This window comes from Amaranthus tricolor, chromosome 15 (genome assembly GCF_026212465.1).
Source record: "Amaranthus tricolor cultivar Red isolate AtriRed21 chromosome 15, ASM2621246v1, whole genome shotgun sequence".
NCBI lineage: Eukaryota > Viridiplantae > Streptophyta > Magnoliopsida > Caryophyllales > Amaranthaceae > Amaranthus > Amaranthus tricolor.
Window position 1 is genome coordinate 909481 of NC_080061.1, and position 17671 is coordinate 927151.

Consider the following 17671-nt stretch of genomic DNA (forward strand, 5'->3'; position numbering starts at 1 on the left):
AGGTTATGGCTTCTTCCCACTACCCAACAAACCCATCTAGGATTTGAACTTGTAACTTAAATAGAGATTACAACTTCACATCTTTTCAATTATATTTACTCTAATATTATAAAACCCTAAATAAGCCAAAAAAAAAAATGTTTTGATTGAAAAACTTTTAAGTGTTAAATCATGGAATTGCTCACCAAAAGTTTGGTATTAATCCTCCTCTTCTAAAACTACCCTTAAAATTACTTTTTCTTCATTTCAAGTTTGATGGCTATAAATCCATAACCACTCTCCCTATATTTTCTTCCCATTTCTCTCCTCATAATCACTTAAACCCAATAAAATTAAGGATTACCCAATTAAATTAAGTAAATACCCAATTAGATTAAGGATCAAACCCTTAACCCCACTTTAATTCCTTTGCAAATCAAGACAAGTAAAGCATCATAGTAATAGAATTCCTTACTCTTCCTACCTTCCTTTTTTGTCTTCTTTTCCATTCCAAAGATAATAGTAAGATTATATTGCTTGTCTTCTACAATCACTAAAACACCCATTTAAGGCAGAATTTTGTAACAGTAAACCACCCAATTCTTCTACAATTCCTTCTTTTTAGTCCTAAAAGTTTTGGGACAAAAAGTTGATCTAACACGATGCCACCACAAGATCCCATTATAACAAAGGAATATGTAGGCCATATTCCTATCTCTTCCTCCTCCTTCCATGACGCTGGCGCACAATTCGTCCTTGAATCCAAAGGTACTTAATTTAATTTAATTACTCGTCTATTCATTGTCACATTACTAGTTTAAATTATAATTTATAATTTTTAGCAATATATAAAACCAATCTTGAAAATTCAAGTTTTCAAAAAAAAAAAATCTTGAAAATTACTTTAAAGAAAAATCGAACCGAAAAAAAGAAATAGTATTTATTTTTTAATTGAGTCAAAAACTAATTCTTCTTTGTATAATCTTAATTTTATATTTACGTTCGGAATGACAACGATAATATGTAATTGGGGAATTTTTTTGTTGTTGTAGGTAAATGGTGGCATGCAGGGTATCATTTGACAACGGCAATAGTGGGGCCAACAATACTAACATTACCGTATGTTTTCAGAGGATTGGGATGGGGATTAGGCTTTGTATGTTTAACAGTGATGGGATTAGTAACGTTTTATGCTTATTATCTAATGTCATTAGTGCTTGATCGTTGTGAACGTCAAGGACGCCGTCATATACGTTTCCGTGAACTTGCTGCCGATGTTTTAGGTACTTTTCTTGTACTGTTCCTTCTTCTTTTTCTTTTTATAATTACGTTGGTTTAATGGTGATCATGTGTTAATTACTTACTAAATTAGTCAATATTTTATTAATAGTAATACTTTTTTCTTTTTATAATAGTAATATTTTTATTAATGTGGCTTCAAATAAAAATTAAAATTAGAGTTGACCGCCGGCGAAGTTCTAGGATCAGATTAAAACATTACTAATAGTAGTTAATCTAATCCAATGAGGTTTTAATATTATTTATGGAAAACTTCAATATTTGGTAAAGTAGTTTTAGGTATTGTTTTGTGGTTTATGTAATATTTTTTATTTATAACTTTTTAAAATTAAAAATAACGGTTTAAATATTCTCTATATTTTTCTTAACAAATGTAGTACATTCTAATATTTACTCTATTATATAATTGTTATTTTTACCAAATAATACTAATTTACACAACTAATTAAATATCTAACGTCGTCTATCAACAAATTACAACTTTTGCTACTTATAGTTTAGACAACTAATAGCTATCCGACTTTCGAATATGCCCTAACAAGTCAAATGTAATCAACTTTGTGGGAGTACTTCCTCCGTCCTCTTAAATTGGGATGCACTTATTGTAATGTCATCTTACACTTGGGAAAACGTAAAGTGTACGTATTTCATAAGCTAATGAGATACTATTCTATAACCATATAGTGTGATATCATCCCAAAACCATATAGCAATTGGAGGAATGATTCTAAAAACTTATAAAGTGTGCATCTCATTTTAATTTATTGATGTCGGATAAACCATCCTGACATATCCCATCCATAATCCATTTAATAGCGTTTGTGATTTTTGTTTATCTTATTATTTTGCATCATTTTTATTTTTAGACCCATTACTTTCTTTTCAATCTCATCCATATAATTCTATTAATTTCATCTACATAATTTTTTCTCCATTATCTATGCATTTGTTATCAAATATTAACATTTTAATTTTCTTAAAAGTATTATTTCTCTTAGCTACTACTCTTAATTCAAAGGGATGAGATCATAAGAGTATAGTATATAAAATACAGGTAAACGGTGACTGATAAGTGTAGTAATTTAATAGGAGTGAGAAAAATTTAATGTTTGGATAAATTGTAAAGAAGAGGTGGGGGTTGTGTTTTCATGGAGAAGAGATGATGAATATAAATAAAATTTAGTCAAATTTGTCTGTTTTGTCGCTTTTCATACATTAATTTGCGCCTGTGTAAGATGTAATACTAGTATGGAATGATTCAATGGTGTTTATTTGGAAGATATATAGTTTTCAAATTAGGCATTTCAGGTTGATTTAAAGTCGAATTTTTTATAGTAAAAATTTTTACAAATAATTTTAAATTGATCATTTTATACAAAATTAGGTTAAAGTTCAGTTGAGTTATAAAATTAGACAAATATTTAATTTTCAAATCTGTTTTAAACACCTTAATTAATACCTTTGACTAATTATTGCAAAAGTTAAGACATCAGAGTTTAACTTTTTTAATGTGAACTAATTTAAATTTTTGTGTTAATGACTAGTATGATCATATTAGTATATTATTAGACTTATACATTGTTTAAGTCTAATTTTTTTGATCTATATATGGTTTAAAAAGTTAACATATTGCAACTAATTTGAGACCAAAAGAGGAACATATTTTGGTTCAATATTTCCTTAAGAACAGAAAGCCATAAAACCTTACTTAATTAGACAAAAAATGATCTTACTAATTAATGAATCGGGATTAAAGTCGTCTGTATATGTAATACATATGTCTGCATGAGATAATATAACAATATTGTTTCTTGCATTGTTCATTAGCTTTTGTGACATATTAAACGAAATTATAATTCATTTAAAATTGAAATGAGAGGTATTCATTACGATAATCGAATTAATTTTGATCGGGTTTTTTTATGTAGGTTTTATATCGTGTCGTGTATCTATATTGAATTTTACATAATTTTAAATTAGTTATAATAAAGTCGGGTAAAATCAAATTGTATTGCAAAGTCAGATAAATAATGGACTTCATGTCTATTTTATATATATGTATAAGTAAATCCTTGTTTTGTTTGTGTATGAAACTCAAATTTGAGCAGGGTCTGGCTGGATGTTTTATTTCGTAGTATTCATCCAAACGATTATCAACACCGGGATAAGTATAGGATCTATCCTCTTTGCTGGACAATGTCTTCAGGTATACCCCACATTCACGATTAACAAAATATTATGAAATTTTTTATTTTCATTTTTTTTTATTATTGATCTCAATAATACATTATTGTAGTCGGTAGATCAAGTTCCAAATAAAATATTAAAAAAATACATTATTTTCAATAGCTAATTGAGAGCTTTAAAGAGCAAAATGTAGTCGAGAATTGATCTCTAATCGTAGGAACCAGTTTTAAAAAACATGTGGTGATTGTGGTATTAGTCTCGAAACAATTTCTCAATAAATATAAATGATTTTGCGATTGTCACGATCTATATATAATATTTTTAAAAAAAATCTTTTCAATATAATGCAGTAAATTAGTTAATATCTAGAAACGTTTAATGGTGGGTACCAAATTTTTTTCTACTCTCAATTCATTATCTAATTTAATTGTTGGGCCTATTTATAAATGGCTGTTAGTTGAAATTGTTGATAGCAGTTAACTATTTAGTTATGGAAATATTTACTAAAAATTGTTTGCTGACTATTGTAAGTAGTTTTTTGATATTAGTTTAACAGTCGATTTTTTAATTGACTTTAAATTTATTTTTCAAATATTTTTTAATTATTTAAACAATGAAAAAGAACAATGAAAAAGCAAAAGTTAGTGACAATTTACTAGTCAACAAATGTCTAATAGCTTTTTATTTTCAATTTTGTGTGCTTTAAGAGGTTATTTTTCAATAAATGGTTGAGTTAGTTTGCTTGACTATACTCGAGGGATGTTCCAATAATTATTTTATGACTTTTACACCACAAGTAGCTTTCATCTAGAAATCAGCTTTTGACGTAAATAGTTTTGTGAAACATCATACTCTATCCGTTCTATGGAATTGTTGTATGGTTTGCTATCTTTTTTATTTTAGTCTATTAAATATGATTTATTATATTTATTTTTATTATAATTTATATTTTCTTAAATTCTCATTTAGAAATTAAAATGATTTTTTTATATCATCCATATATTTCTTCTACTTCGTTATAAATTATAGGAAAATTGTAAAAATAAATTAACTTTTGCTTGATCCTCCGAAAGCAAACCTAAGTATTGTTTATTTTAAATAAACTCACCTATTTGGTACAATTGCTAAAAATAAATTCAACTATTGTTTATTTCTAATTCTTGACTTACATAGAAGTTTTGAAGATTATTATAAACAATAGTCGATTTATTTTAGTAAATATACATAATAGATGATTTATTTAAAAATAAATAATAGGTTGATTTATTTTCAGCGAATTAAGTATAGATTGCTTTATTATTATTAACGATTAACCCTAAATTATATACTATGTAATGCATGCATAAGTAGTTTGAATTTGTCAATTAACTCTCTGCTTGCCTGGAGATAATTTTAGCTGGATACAAAGGACTTTATTACTTAGACTAACTTTTTTATTTCTGTTATTTTAATGCTTTAAAGGGGCTTTTTTTTTTAACTCCCATATAACCAAAGTTTTTGAGGAAAGATCACTTGGATATTAGCTTCTGTATTATTAGCATAAACGTTTTTTAATTTTAATAATATGTTACATACTCTATCGTCCTATCATCCCATATTAGACTAAAACAACGGATACATCACAACCTTTTCTTTACACTTGACGCTAAATTATCCCACTTGTAATGTGGGATATATGGATGAGATTCGAACCCCTAACAAGACATTTAATATGACGTCAAGAAACATATTAAACCATAAGCTTAAGCTTAAGCTGATGATTGTAGCCTCATAATATGTTATATACTTTATCAATAACTAATATATGCAATTGATTTATTCTATGATGAAGTTTAAACTTACACTCTGCATACTGAAATTATATTTTTTTTGTTGGTTGTTGGAAGATCATGTACACAAGCCTATCACCACATGGAACAATGCAATTATATCAGTTCATAGCAATGGTGACAGTAGTGATGATCTTACTCTCCCAATTCCCATCTTTTCACTCTCTCAGATACATCAACTTGGGTTCTTTGCTCCTAGCTTTGGGCTACACTTTCCTAGTTGTTGGTGCATGTATTCATGCAGGTTTGTAATTTTATGTCTATCAAAAATTCTTAAATGCGACGGTCTTGTGGTGAGACCATCGGGTTAGCCCATGTATATTTAGCGTGTTTAAGTGATCACTTGCAATTTAAAAATAATCAATTAGAAAAATAGTTTAATTATAAGTCCATCGCGTAGTGAAACGATTTCATACAAGACGAGTTGATATCTATTTGCTCACATTCATCCGTAAAACTTTCAATCTTTCTAATCATTTAGACATGCATAATGTAAAGGCACTGCATTTGAGAATCGGGTCAAATACCGTTTTCTCTACGAAAGGCGATGGATTTGATTCTCACCTAATCATGTAATCGAAGAAGGTTAATTAATTGCTAAATATATTAAAAAATCATAAAATTTTGCAGCTAGATCAAAACATGCTCCTCCAAGGGATTATTCATTGGACTCTTCAGAGGGTATAAGAGTTTTCAATGCTTTCAACTCCATCTCTATTATAGCTGCCATTTTTGGAAATGGTATACTGCCTGAAATACAAGTAATTTGTTCTATAAACTTTCCCTATTCCATAATTTTATTCCCATAAAAGTTTTAAAATTATGTTTGGTCTCAAATTATAATGAACTATAGTAAACTAACTCTTTAAAACTTGTACACTTCTTATTTATGTGAAGTTATAAATGGTCTTTGGTACCAATGGTAAATAAAAACAACCTCTTTGTTATTAGTATTACTGACAGTACAAGGGTAAAGTTCATAATAAATCTAACCTCTAAATCTTGCCTAGATAGAAATCACTTAATGACATCAGCGTAATGAAATGATGTATAATAAACAGACTTGTAAATTTACTAGTACTTTTAATTCAATTATATGATAAATCGAAAAAGATCTCTTTTTTTAAAAAAAATGAGATTGTGTACCTCTAAACCTGGGAAAATGAAATATTAATTAATTTTTTTTTCACACTTAGGCAACTTTGGCCCCACCAGCAACAGGGAAGATGTTTAAAGGACTTCTGGTATGTTACACAATCATCTCAATCACATTCTATGCAGTGGCTATTCCTGGGTATTATGTATTTGGAAACAAATCAGGTCCAAATATACTTGAGAATTTTTTGAGTGAGGATGGACCTTCTTTGGCTCCAGAATGGGTTCTAGCAGTTGCTGTTGTCTTCATTCTTCTTCAGCTTTTTGCTATTGGCTTGGTAAACTCAACTAATTCCATTAAATTGACTTGCTTTTTCTTTTCAACTTAAAGTTATCACTACAATTTCTTTTGAATTTGATACATACAATTAAAGTTATGCTTCTCTGAGTCATAATATATGTTCTTTGACCTTGTGATTATCATAGTAAGACTATTTAATGAAATATTAATATTATACTTTTGACTTCATTTTTTTTATCTATAGGAGTCATGAAGGTTTGTAAATTAGATTAGATATACATACAAAATTTATATGTGATTTAAGCACAAAATCTTGCATATTATGGCTCAAAACTTGATTTTAATGTAACGTATTTATTAGTATACAACAATGTTAAAGCTTTAATTCCAAAAGATTAATATCGACTACATAAACCAATAAATTACTTTTAATGGTCATCTGCATGCTTCCTCTCTATTCGTTTCAATTTTTTACCATCTGAAACAGTAAATCTTAATCGTTCTGAATAACAACCTTTTCCACTTCTGCCCTCCAAGTCACCTCCGGTTTTCCTCACCCTCTTTTAACTACGTCAAGCTCCAACTTTTTATCTTCCTTAGGACTTACTAGCCGTTACACGTGTCCAAACCATCTTAATCAATTCTCATTTATCTTCTCTTCAATATTTGCAACTCCTAAACACTTTATGACTACCCCTTATATGGATGTATTCTTCCGAAATTTATTTCAAAGTGAAAGAAACTAAACAATAGTTATTTCTTTAATACTTTTCTATAAACTAACTCGGTCAAAAGCTTAAGTTATAATTAATGTTTTAAAATATGTTATATACTCAATCAATACCGATTAACCAAACATTACAAGATCCAAGACTCTTAACTATTACTTCGAAGATTAAAACATGTTTTTGATTTTACAATGCAAAAGCTGCGTATATTCGAACCTTCAAATTCTATTTAAGTGGAACTGCGGAAACACTGAATTTTAATCCTTTAAATTAAAGGATTTGACAGATGAAACCAACCGTTATGACAGGTTTACTCACAAGTAGCATTTGAACTCATGGAGAAGAAATCAGCAGATCCAAAGCAAGGGAAATTCTCAAAGAGAAACTTGGTCCCAAGGATAATACTTCGTACAATATACATGGTAATATGTGGATTTTTAGCTGCAATGCTTCCATTTTTCGGAGACATAAGCAGTGTAGTTGGAGCCATTGGTTTCATCCCTTTAGACTTTATTCTTCCTATGCTTCTTTACAACATGACTCATAAACCATCAAAAAAATCTGCTGTTTACCTAGTCAATATTACCATTATTATTACCTTTACTGGTGCTGGACTTTTAGGGGCAGTTTCCTCTTTTAGAAAGTTGATTCTTGATGCTAAAGAGTTTAAGCTTTTTAGCAACAATATTGTTAATTAGAGTGTTGATACTATATATACTTCACCAAGATATACCAAATTTGTTGTAATTGTATACTCTCTTCTGTACTTTTGAGTTTGTCCGTAACTTGTGAAAACATATAGCAATTTGGGATGGAAAATGAAGGAAACTTAATTGAACGGAGGATGAAGCGAATTTAATAGAATGGAGGAAGTAGTTTTCTATAATTAGTCTACTGATGCTATAGTTGTCGGAGATAGACGAACTATGTTGCGATCTTTTTACTGTTTAGTACCCTTGAGTTTGTATGTAACACTTGCGCACTCGGATGAAAAATGGAGCAATCTCAATGCAACGGGTGATGAAGTAAACAAAAAAGAACGGAGGAAATAGTTTTCTAAGATGTAATTTGTTGAGTGAATTTGTGTAAGTTTCGGCTTTTTAAAAGTTTGTTATGTATTAACAAGAGTTGAAATATATATTAACTAAGAAATTTAAAAAGAGAACATCTTTTTGATCGTTGTTGTCAATTTGTCATAAGCGTATATGTTAAGGAAGAATTTGGTCTTGATTTGCTTCAATCTATGTCTTTGTTTGTACATTAAATTGTATGTTATAAAAAGCATATCTTGTTTCAATTGGAGAAATAAAGGCTAAATATAGAGAGCAGTTTCAATTGGAGAAATAAAGGCTAAATATAGAGAGCAGTCAAACAAAGACTTCAATTATTCACAATTCTCATTAAGGGGTCGTTTGGTATAAACTTATGACATGTAACGGAATGGAAATAAATAAGAATAAAAACGGTAACATTAAGCATTATTGTTATTATTTGTTTGGTATAACATTTAAAAGGAATCATATTTTTTTACTCTTGTTTTAAATTCGTGTCATTACCGATCTTTGCAACAATTGTTTGAAGCATCATCTTCAACCTATGGTGTTCAATCTTTAACTCCATCATTTGAAACTCATTCATCTCAAAAATTGCAGAAAATGGACAGGTATTTTGGTACTCTTTTTTCGCCTTTTCTCGGATCTTCCCTCTTCAATATTCCTTCTCCATTTCAGAATATTCAACAACACCAGCAATCCATATCATTTTCTCTGCCTAATACTGAGATTCGACTTGGATACTACGCCATTTTCTACTCCTCTTTTTAAAGCCTTATCCCACTCATAGAAAAACTATGGGCATGGTTTGGAAAGGGCAAAACGGCGGCAACTCATACCCATAAAAGAGAGCGCGGCCAAAGGAGTTTCCCAGAACGATAAAGAGACGTAGTTACACGGAAAAGATAAATACAAAGCCCGTAAATAAAAAATAAGTAGAACCAATTAAAAAAGAAAAAAAAAAAATAACCTTCCTCACCCTATCTAAATATTAACCTTCTTCACCCTCCATTCATGGATACCAAAGGAAGCAAAATCTTAATTGTACCCTTCAAGTGCATGAAATTACAAATTGTAAAACTAAATCTTGTAACAGGTATTTGCAGAGTAAAATCGAAATAGAGTACATAAACTTTATCGCCTTCATTAAGAAAAATGTCTGGAGATTGGGGGTAATTTTAGGGCTTACTTTGAATTAACTTTTTTAGTGGACGAACATAAGAAAGTCTCATGTATTAGATTTTTTGCATTTCTTTGTTACCGCCTGATGAAAAACTGATACTCGTATTAATAACAATGCATTTCATTGAGGTGTTTTCGATCGAAACCGATACTCGTTGTTCTCCCTCTACTTCTGTATCTTCTTGTTGTTGTTCGAATCGATTGGAACTAAACTTCGAAGAATCAGTACGAACTTTAATACTTCTACAATTAAAAAACAAAATCCATTTCCTCAAATTAGGGTTACAGAAAGAGGATTTTTAAAAACAAAAACTGGATTTATTTGTAGATTTGGATTTAGAGCGTTTGACTCTAACTTGACCAATGCATGTAACTTTAGGAGAAGAAGGTTTTTGAGTTGTTTTAATGGCGGATGAAGACGGTTTTTTTCTTCTTAAAAATAATGATTTTGATTTTGATTTTGGTTTTCTGAAATTTCGAAGCTTAAAGCTTAATTAAGAAGAAGGAGAGATTTATTAAGTGACGTGACACTCACGTGATGGTTAACGGGTAAAACTAACAGTCAACAAACGGAAATCGTTAACAGGTAATCATTTGCAAACATTTGTATTATATTAAGTAGTTTTTTTGTAAAAAATTTTACATAAGGTAGTTTTTTAAAAAAGAAGGTATAAATTAGGTAGTTTCTTATAATTTTACCTCATTATAAATTAAGCTAAATAACCTACTTTAGATATTAGAGTGCATATTTTAATTGTTTAACCGAGTCACTTTTAGACCTATCTAACCACAAGATGATTTCACCAAAAATTGCTCTTAACTGAAGTATTAGACAAGAGTTGAGTCTAAAATTTTGGCCCAAAAGAGAAGAAGACCCTTCAACAATCGGCCCAATTTGAAGTTTTACGCTAAAGTTGAGCAGTAACTTGCACAAATCTTGACAAAATTTTTGAACTATTCTGGTGAGAGACTGTCTTTTAAAGAGACGATCCTAAAATAAGAAGTCTATATTCTTATTTTATCTTTAATTTGTATTATTGGGTTATTTAGCTCATATATTTATTGTGTCTATCAAAAAGACCGTCATTTATAAAAATTTGTGATTTTTTTTAACAATTCTTGTATGAGATCGTTTTACCGTAAGATGGGCCAATGCAAGGAGCCCATTAGTAAAAAAATATATAAAAAATAAAATAAAATTTAAATTTACGCTTATATAACATGCAGTTTTTTTAAATAGTTTGGGCTGAAACAATTTAAGTTGTCTCATGGTGAGACGATCTCAATAAAGAATTAGGGTTAGAACTAAACTGAATTAACAAGAATTAGTGAATGGATTTAATTTTTTTTTTTTTGAAAGTACAGAGGGGGGTTGACAGGAGAGGAGGGGGCAATTGACAAATCCTTTATGAAAACAAAAATTTTTATAAGAGACGGTTCTTATGAGAGACCATTTTTAGTTGGACTGGTCCAAAAAGGAACATATAGAGTAAGTTTCTCGGTAGATATTAAGAATATTGTAAGTATGTATTTACAATATTGTAAGTACTTAAGCACTTACTCGGTGGACATTAAGTATATTGTAAATATGCATTAAAGATATTGTAAGTAAGCATTAAGGATATGGTTAGTAGGCTAATAGGTTGTGTTTCTCGGTAAGCATTAAGAATATGATAAGTAAGCATTTTAAATACTTTTTTGGTGGGTATTAAGTATATTATAATTAGGCATTAAGGATAATGTAAGTAGACATTATAGATACAATAAGTGGACATTAAAATTTAACGAAATAGGCCTAAAAAATATCTCTCAAAAAGACAATCTCTCAGAAAACGGACCGTTTTGAAAAAGTTATACATACTTCTACTGTCATAAGACCAAATTCTCATAAATTTTTGTAAGTGCATTCTTAATTCTAAAGAACATGTTTTGTTTTGGTTGGATATCTTCAATAATATACACTATACAAGTTGTTGCTTATGTTTTCCATTTTTTTAATTGTATATTTGTACCTAGTCAATTTTGTGCTCTGTCCATAATGTAACCTAATTTATTAATTAATCTTGTAATTATGTAGGAGATTAGGTGGTGGTTGATATGATCTCTACCCGCTAAATATGTTTTCATTTCTTTAAATAAATAAGTATCTCAATGTTATGTCACTTTGTATGAATTCAATTACCGATAAGAACAAGAAAGGTTCAGTTATATATTTTATATATGTATAATTTATGAAGTCTAACACTCTAATTAATCCCAAAAACATAGACAGATTTTTCTAATAAATAAAACATTATTTGGCTGTTTACAGTAACACTTGCAGTTCTAATCCAACCTATCAAACATTTGGTAAATTTTGACCATAAATCCTACCTTAAATCTTGTATATATATCAAATGTGTATAAGATATCATCATCATCCTACCCAGTGTATGCCGCTCATAAAAAAAAATTATAGATAGGGTCTGGAAAGGGAAGTACGGCGGCAACTCATACCCATAAAGAAGAGCGCGGCCAAATGAGTCTCCCGACTCGAGCAAAATACGAAGACGTAACTATGTGAGAAAGATAAATAAAGGCCTTATACTAAAGAACACAAAGAAGTAACCTACGAGAACATTAGTATTCGAAAACATGGATATGGCGCATCCAACTACCCTTATTCTTAGTCAGGCCCTCGAAGAGGTTTAACTCACGTAAGTCAACTTTAGTATATGATAAAATAATGTGTTTTAATTCATTGAGTGTAACATTAAAATTAAATGAGTTGTTTTTGCAATAGAAAGAATCTTTAAGAAGAAAATAACAAACAAGGTTTTTCTAATGAAAAAAAAAAATGTAATTTTAATAATAAAATAAACTGGTACGTTTAAATAAATTATATTCTTAAATTGGAAAAAATAAAGATCAAATGATGTCTTTCATGTTACTATTTAAATTTGTCCTAAAAAATTTACCATAACGTTTAAAATGAGTAACTGAGAGATTATATATATGTTACTATTAAGGTTCCTCGAAGGAATATTTAGATGGTTATGACGAATACTTAATTCCATCTATTAATCTCATATAGGCACTTAGACGTGCATTATTGTGTTTATTACTAAGATGTCAAGCATCTAAATCTTTAACGTGCCTCAAGAATTATATTGTTTTAGTATTAGTATATTAATCCCAGCACTGTGTAGCTCAGTTGATGAAGAAAGAGTCTCCATGAATACACTCTTCTTTTTTCTTGGTTTTTTCTAAACCTTTGGCCTTTTGAAGAGGTTGTAAATGTCACCTTCTGATATTTTGAGTTGAGACAGTCAGCTCTCGATTGATTTACATGTTTGTGGTTCTTTGCCGGACAGATAATTTATCCTAAACGGATTCCACCGATACCGAAAGAATATTATTTTAAAAATCATAGTGTTTTACTTCATAAATCACAACTAACTTAAAGAAATCTTGCAACTAATTAACCATCATGAATACATTTACAACTACCTACAACACATGGATAGATGCTAATCAAATCTATTTTAATCTTAATTTTTATTTTATTTTTTATTACAAATAGGCTGAGGGGAGGGTTTGATGAGATTTGATCCCTAAATCTTGCCTGAGAAAATCTCGTCTAAGAAAGATGTTAATTGCTCTAATTAAGACAAAATTCGATTCTCATTTTACTCTTAGGCTGAAGAGAGGATTTGATGAGATTAGATTTTAAGACCTTGTCTTTGTAATTGCTCCAAATGAGACAATATTCGATTTTTATTCTAATTTTAAATTAATTGTAGTTAAGTTAATTAACTCTCTCAATTAGAATAGTTGGATAGCAATTTATGAGCGTGGATTCTTGTATCAAACGAACACATCGATCAACTGTGAAGATTGGCGGTTCTTAACTCTCTAGAGTCTACTGGCTCAGACTTCTCCAAGTAAAACATTTTAAACAATGTCGGCTTTCAGAGGGACTATTCAGATTGAATTCACGGCCTTCTTGAGTAGAATTTTTCGATGATACAACCACCTACCAACCATGAATACGTTCACACTAAGAAATAAACTAAACCAAAAAACTAAGCTGATAGTCATTAAAGCCTTATGACCGATAATATTGCTCAAAATTAAACAACCCTAAAAGTTACATCAAAACTTCAAGTAATTATATCATAAAATTTTTATTAGATAATTCAAATTAATACATAATTTAAGTGAATGATTTGTCTAAGTAGTATTGGAAAATAAAAAATTTTCAATTTGAGGTTTACCAAAATTTATTTTCTAAACTAATGTTCATTAAGAAAAAAAATTAATTAAATTTATTTGATAGGTCGAGAAATTTCAAACCTCTTAAATCTCTCCAAAAAAAACTAAACCAAAATTAAATTACTTCCATAAATCATTTAATTGTCCTTTAAAAAAAAATATACAACCAAGTAGTTTAGCATATTTGAACCTAATTAAGACCACTTGGTTAAAGGGAAAGGACACTACCAAATAGGCTACTTTAGTTTTTTTACTTAAGAGAACCTAATCATACTAAACCTTTGTTTCATAGCACTTCAACGAGAATTTAATGATGCGTTCAATTCAAAAAGCAAGTCTATTTATTTATTTTCTCAAATCCCTAAAATGTATTATATTTTACATTAAAAACTCACCTGATTTTCTATAATAGATCACAAGGATAATATTAATAACAGATCACAAGGATGATGCTAACAACATATCACAAGGATACGCTATCTTCGACAAACATCTATATTGATTTCTTTTGGACTTGATTGAGATTTTTGGTTGTATATAGAATTATTTTTTTTGGACATTTTACTCTTTCTGTTAGACTTGTGGGATTTTTTTAATTTGTTTAACGAATATATTTGCTTAACAAAATAGTTTTATCCTCTTACATGTTTGGAATTACCAAACGAAAAAAATATAGCTTAGTAAAACTATTTTATATATAAACACCATTTTAAAAATTAAATTTTAAAGAACATCAAAGTTGAAATTTTTTTAATTTTTCAACCCCAAGTAGATTCAATCCTAAATTACCCTATTCAAAAGGAGCTCAAATTCCTTTTATTGCATTCAACTTTTCACTCCCGACATAGAGATCCAAAGGAATTTAATTGGTTTGATCTAATTACCAACCTGGCTATTAAAACAATAAATGATACTCTATATTTTATTTTCTCCATTTTATCTTTTATATACGCTTTTATAGCTGCTTTTATGCATTTATATCTCTTAACAAGAGTCATAAAAAATTTAAAAGTATATATTAAAAAATTTTACATTAAAATAAATTTACAAAATCCCATACACATGAATATATTTTATTTTTAATATATACCTTAAAAATAATATCTAAATTTATCTCTTCTAAGTAAAATGAACAAATAGAAAACGAGAGGGAGTATTATCATTTGACTTTGTCCATTTTATCATCAAATCGATTTATGCCCTAAAATTAATTAGAGTAATTAATTCCCATTTATGGTAATCATACAGATTTTATATAACAAAACGTACATAGGAGTATGAACAAAAAGAAATGATAATATAATTTAGTCATCTAAATTAGTCCCAAATCTAATTACTTTAATGTCACTAATAGATGTTTACTAAGTGTAATAATACTCATTAATCAAGTAAGCTCATCAATGACGTCCTGCATTATTGATATTTCAGCATTCTTGGATGCATGTGGAATATGATTGGACAATCCCTTGTATAGGTGTCATTCTTGTGTAGTATATTTATATACTTGGTTCGTCTTTTCTGTTTTACTAGCTATATTTGACTTTTTAGCAATTTAATACGCATGTTTTTTGGTTATTTATACATTGATTTATGCACATTTAAAATTAAAAAGTTAATATTATAAAATTATGCGATTAAACAATTTAAACAAGATCTTACTTAACTATAACTTTATTACATTAGTTAGTAATATTTAAAATATGTTAGAAAATATTGGCAAAAATGGTAATATAGATATTTCAGAATGAGGAAGTTAATTATATACCAGTCTCCTGATTTTGCCACATATAATACTTTAGTTTGTTTCACCGAGTTGACCATGCTATTGTTATTGTAGGATATTACCCTACTTTTAATATTTAATTAAGTCCACAATTTATTTTCTTTTCTACATTAACATCAAATTATCCCACACATTTAAAAAGCTAAGACATGTTTAATTACTATAATATCTTGCTAATATACTCACTTTTCTATTTTAATCTTTGTGCTATTTCTGAAGAGCAATCTCAATAGGACATGGTAGTATACGTAAAATATACCTAAATAGATCATGAATTGATTATCATAAATTATAAAATTATAAATTATTAGGTCTTTCCTTAAATTAAGCACTAATATGTTGAACGTGCTTTCGTGACTTATATTACAACAATTTTGACAATTTGTCCTGCATGTGATTTGTACGAGCTAGTAGTTCCATTTTGATATATATAAATAATTTAAACTTGAGTATAATTTGTGTTGAATAAAAATTAGTTGGTATATAGAAATCAAATCAAACCGTTAGAAATAATTATATTTATATTATTTAAGACTTGTCTTAAACATTTACATAAACTAACGCTTTTAATTAATTACATGAACATATATATATGTACTTGAATAATAATGATTTATTTTCATTATTGTACTCACATTGTTCAAGATGCTTGCTAGTTGCTGGTTGCTGGTTGCTATATCAATATATATGGCCTATATATCATATATGGGTTACCAAACACACATTAGATATGTGCCCTACTCATTAGGGCATATCCCATGATCATGCTACATCATCAGAACAGCTTGCAAAAATTAATTAAGCTCCAAAGTTTAATTCAATCCTTGACTTTGACTATTATTTTCAATTAACTTCTGTTGAGAACAATGTATAGTTAAAAAGATCAGCTCTATTTTAACTTGAAGCTTGTTAAATTATATATATAAATCATAAAAGTACAGTGAGTTTAAATTTAATATTCATAATTTTTACTTTCTTGAAAATGTCTAGAACCACTTTAAAAATGAGACTATATCAAGTTGACAATCGAATTTTATCTCAGTTATAAAATAAGTGCTATTTCTCAGAAAAAGTTTTGGATTTGATTTTCACATATCACTCTTTTTTCTCAGTTTACCCTCTATAATCAATGATAATTATAAATTTGAAATATAAAAAAGGGTCGAACAATATTCAGAAAATTTTGACAATTTTTTTCAGAACTTTAAAAATTTGCTAATGATTATTCCCTCTTCCTTTGAGAAAACACTATTTCATTCAAAAAATTCTTACATATTTAAATCAAATGATATTTTCTATTTTAAGTAACAAAAAAAGTAATAATTTATTGCATATTCACACCTATATGTAATATGAAGTATATAGACGATATGAAAAGGTGTTTACCGTGTTTTCACATCTTTTTCATAATAAGTAACCTTAATTATATGGAAATCATTGAGGTAATGTCTAGCACAATCGAGGCTAAGAATTCAGACTATTCATAAATTAATGAATTTTTTCAAGGCCACGTTAAAAGCACCCTTTAAATAATACTTCTTCTTATTCACTATAATTATCTAATTTTTTTTTACACTATTTATTTTTTACTTTGAATTTGTATTTTATTATTAATGTATAAGTTAAAATATAGTTAAGTGAAATCTTATTTAATTCGTCTCAATGGAAGAATTATTTATATTAACTTTTTATAATTTTTAATTATGTATAATAGAGATATTACAAATTAAATAAATACATTGAATAGATTGTATAAAGAGATGCTTATGGTGAATAATTGGAAGTAAAATAGTGCTTGCAAATACTGACGCGTCAATATCCCTTCCCTCCAGTTTCTTGATTAAAGGTAACAGCGGACATCAAGTCAACCTACTCATTGCATGATTTGTATCACACAACTCAAAGTCTTGTTTTTCAATTTTAAAAACTAATTTTAGTTGAATTTAATAAATTAATTAATTAATTAATTAATAGATATCAAG

At 28.4% G+C, this 17671-nt stretch overlaps 1 protein-coding gene across 1 annotated transcript; it reads left to right on the forward strand.

Annotated features, from left to right (window-relative positions):
• LOC130801258 (probable GABA transporter 2) lies at positions 1-8578 on the forward strand. Its single transcript, XM_057665064.1, has 7 exons — positions 1-747; positions 1032-1262; positions 3387-3484; positions 5352-5538; positions 5925-6055; positions 6491-6727; positions 7727-8578. Exons 1-7 carry the CDS (start codon positions 642-644, stop codon positions 8114-8116), a joined length of 1380 nt encoding a protein of 459 aa, XP_057521047.1. The 5' UTR covers positions 1-641; the 3' UTR covers positions 8117-8578.
• The last annotated feature ends 9093 nt before the right edge of the window (positions 8579-17671 follow it).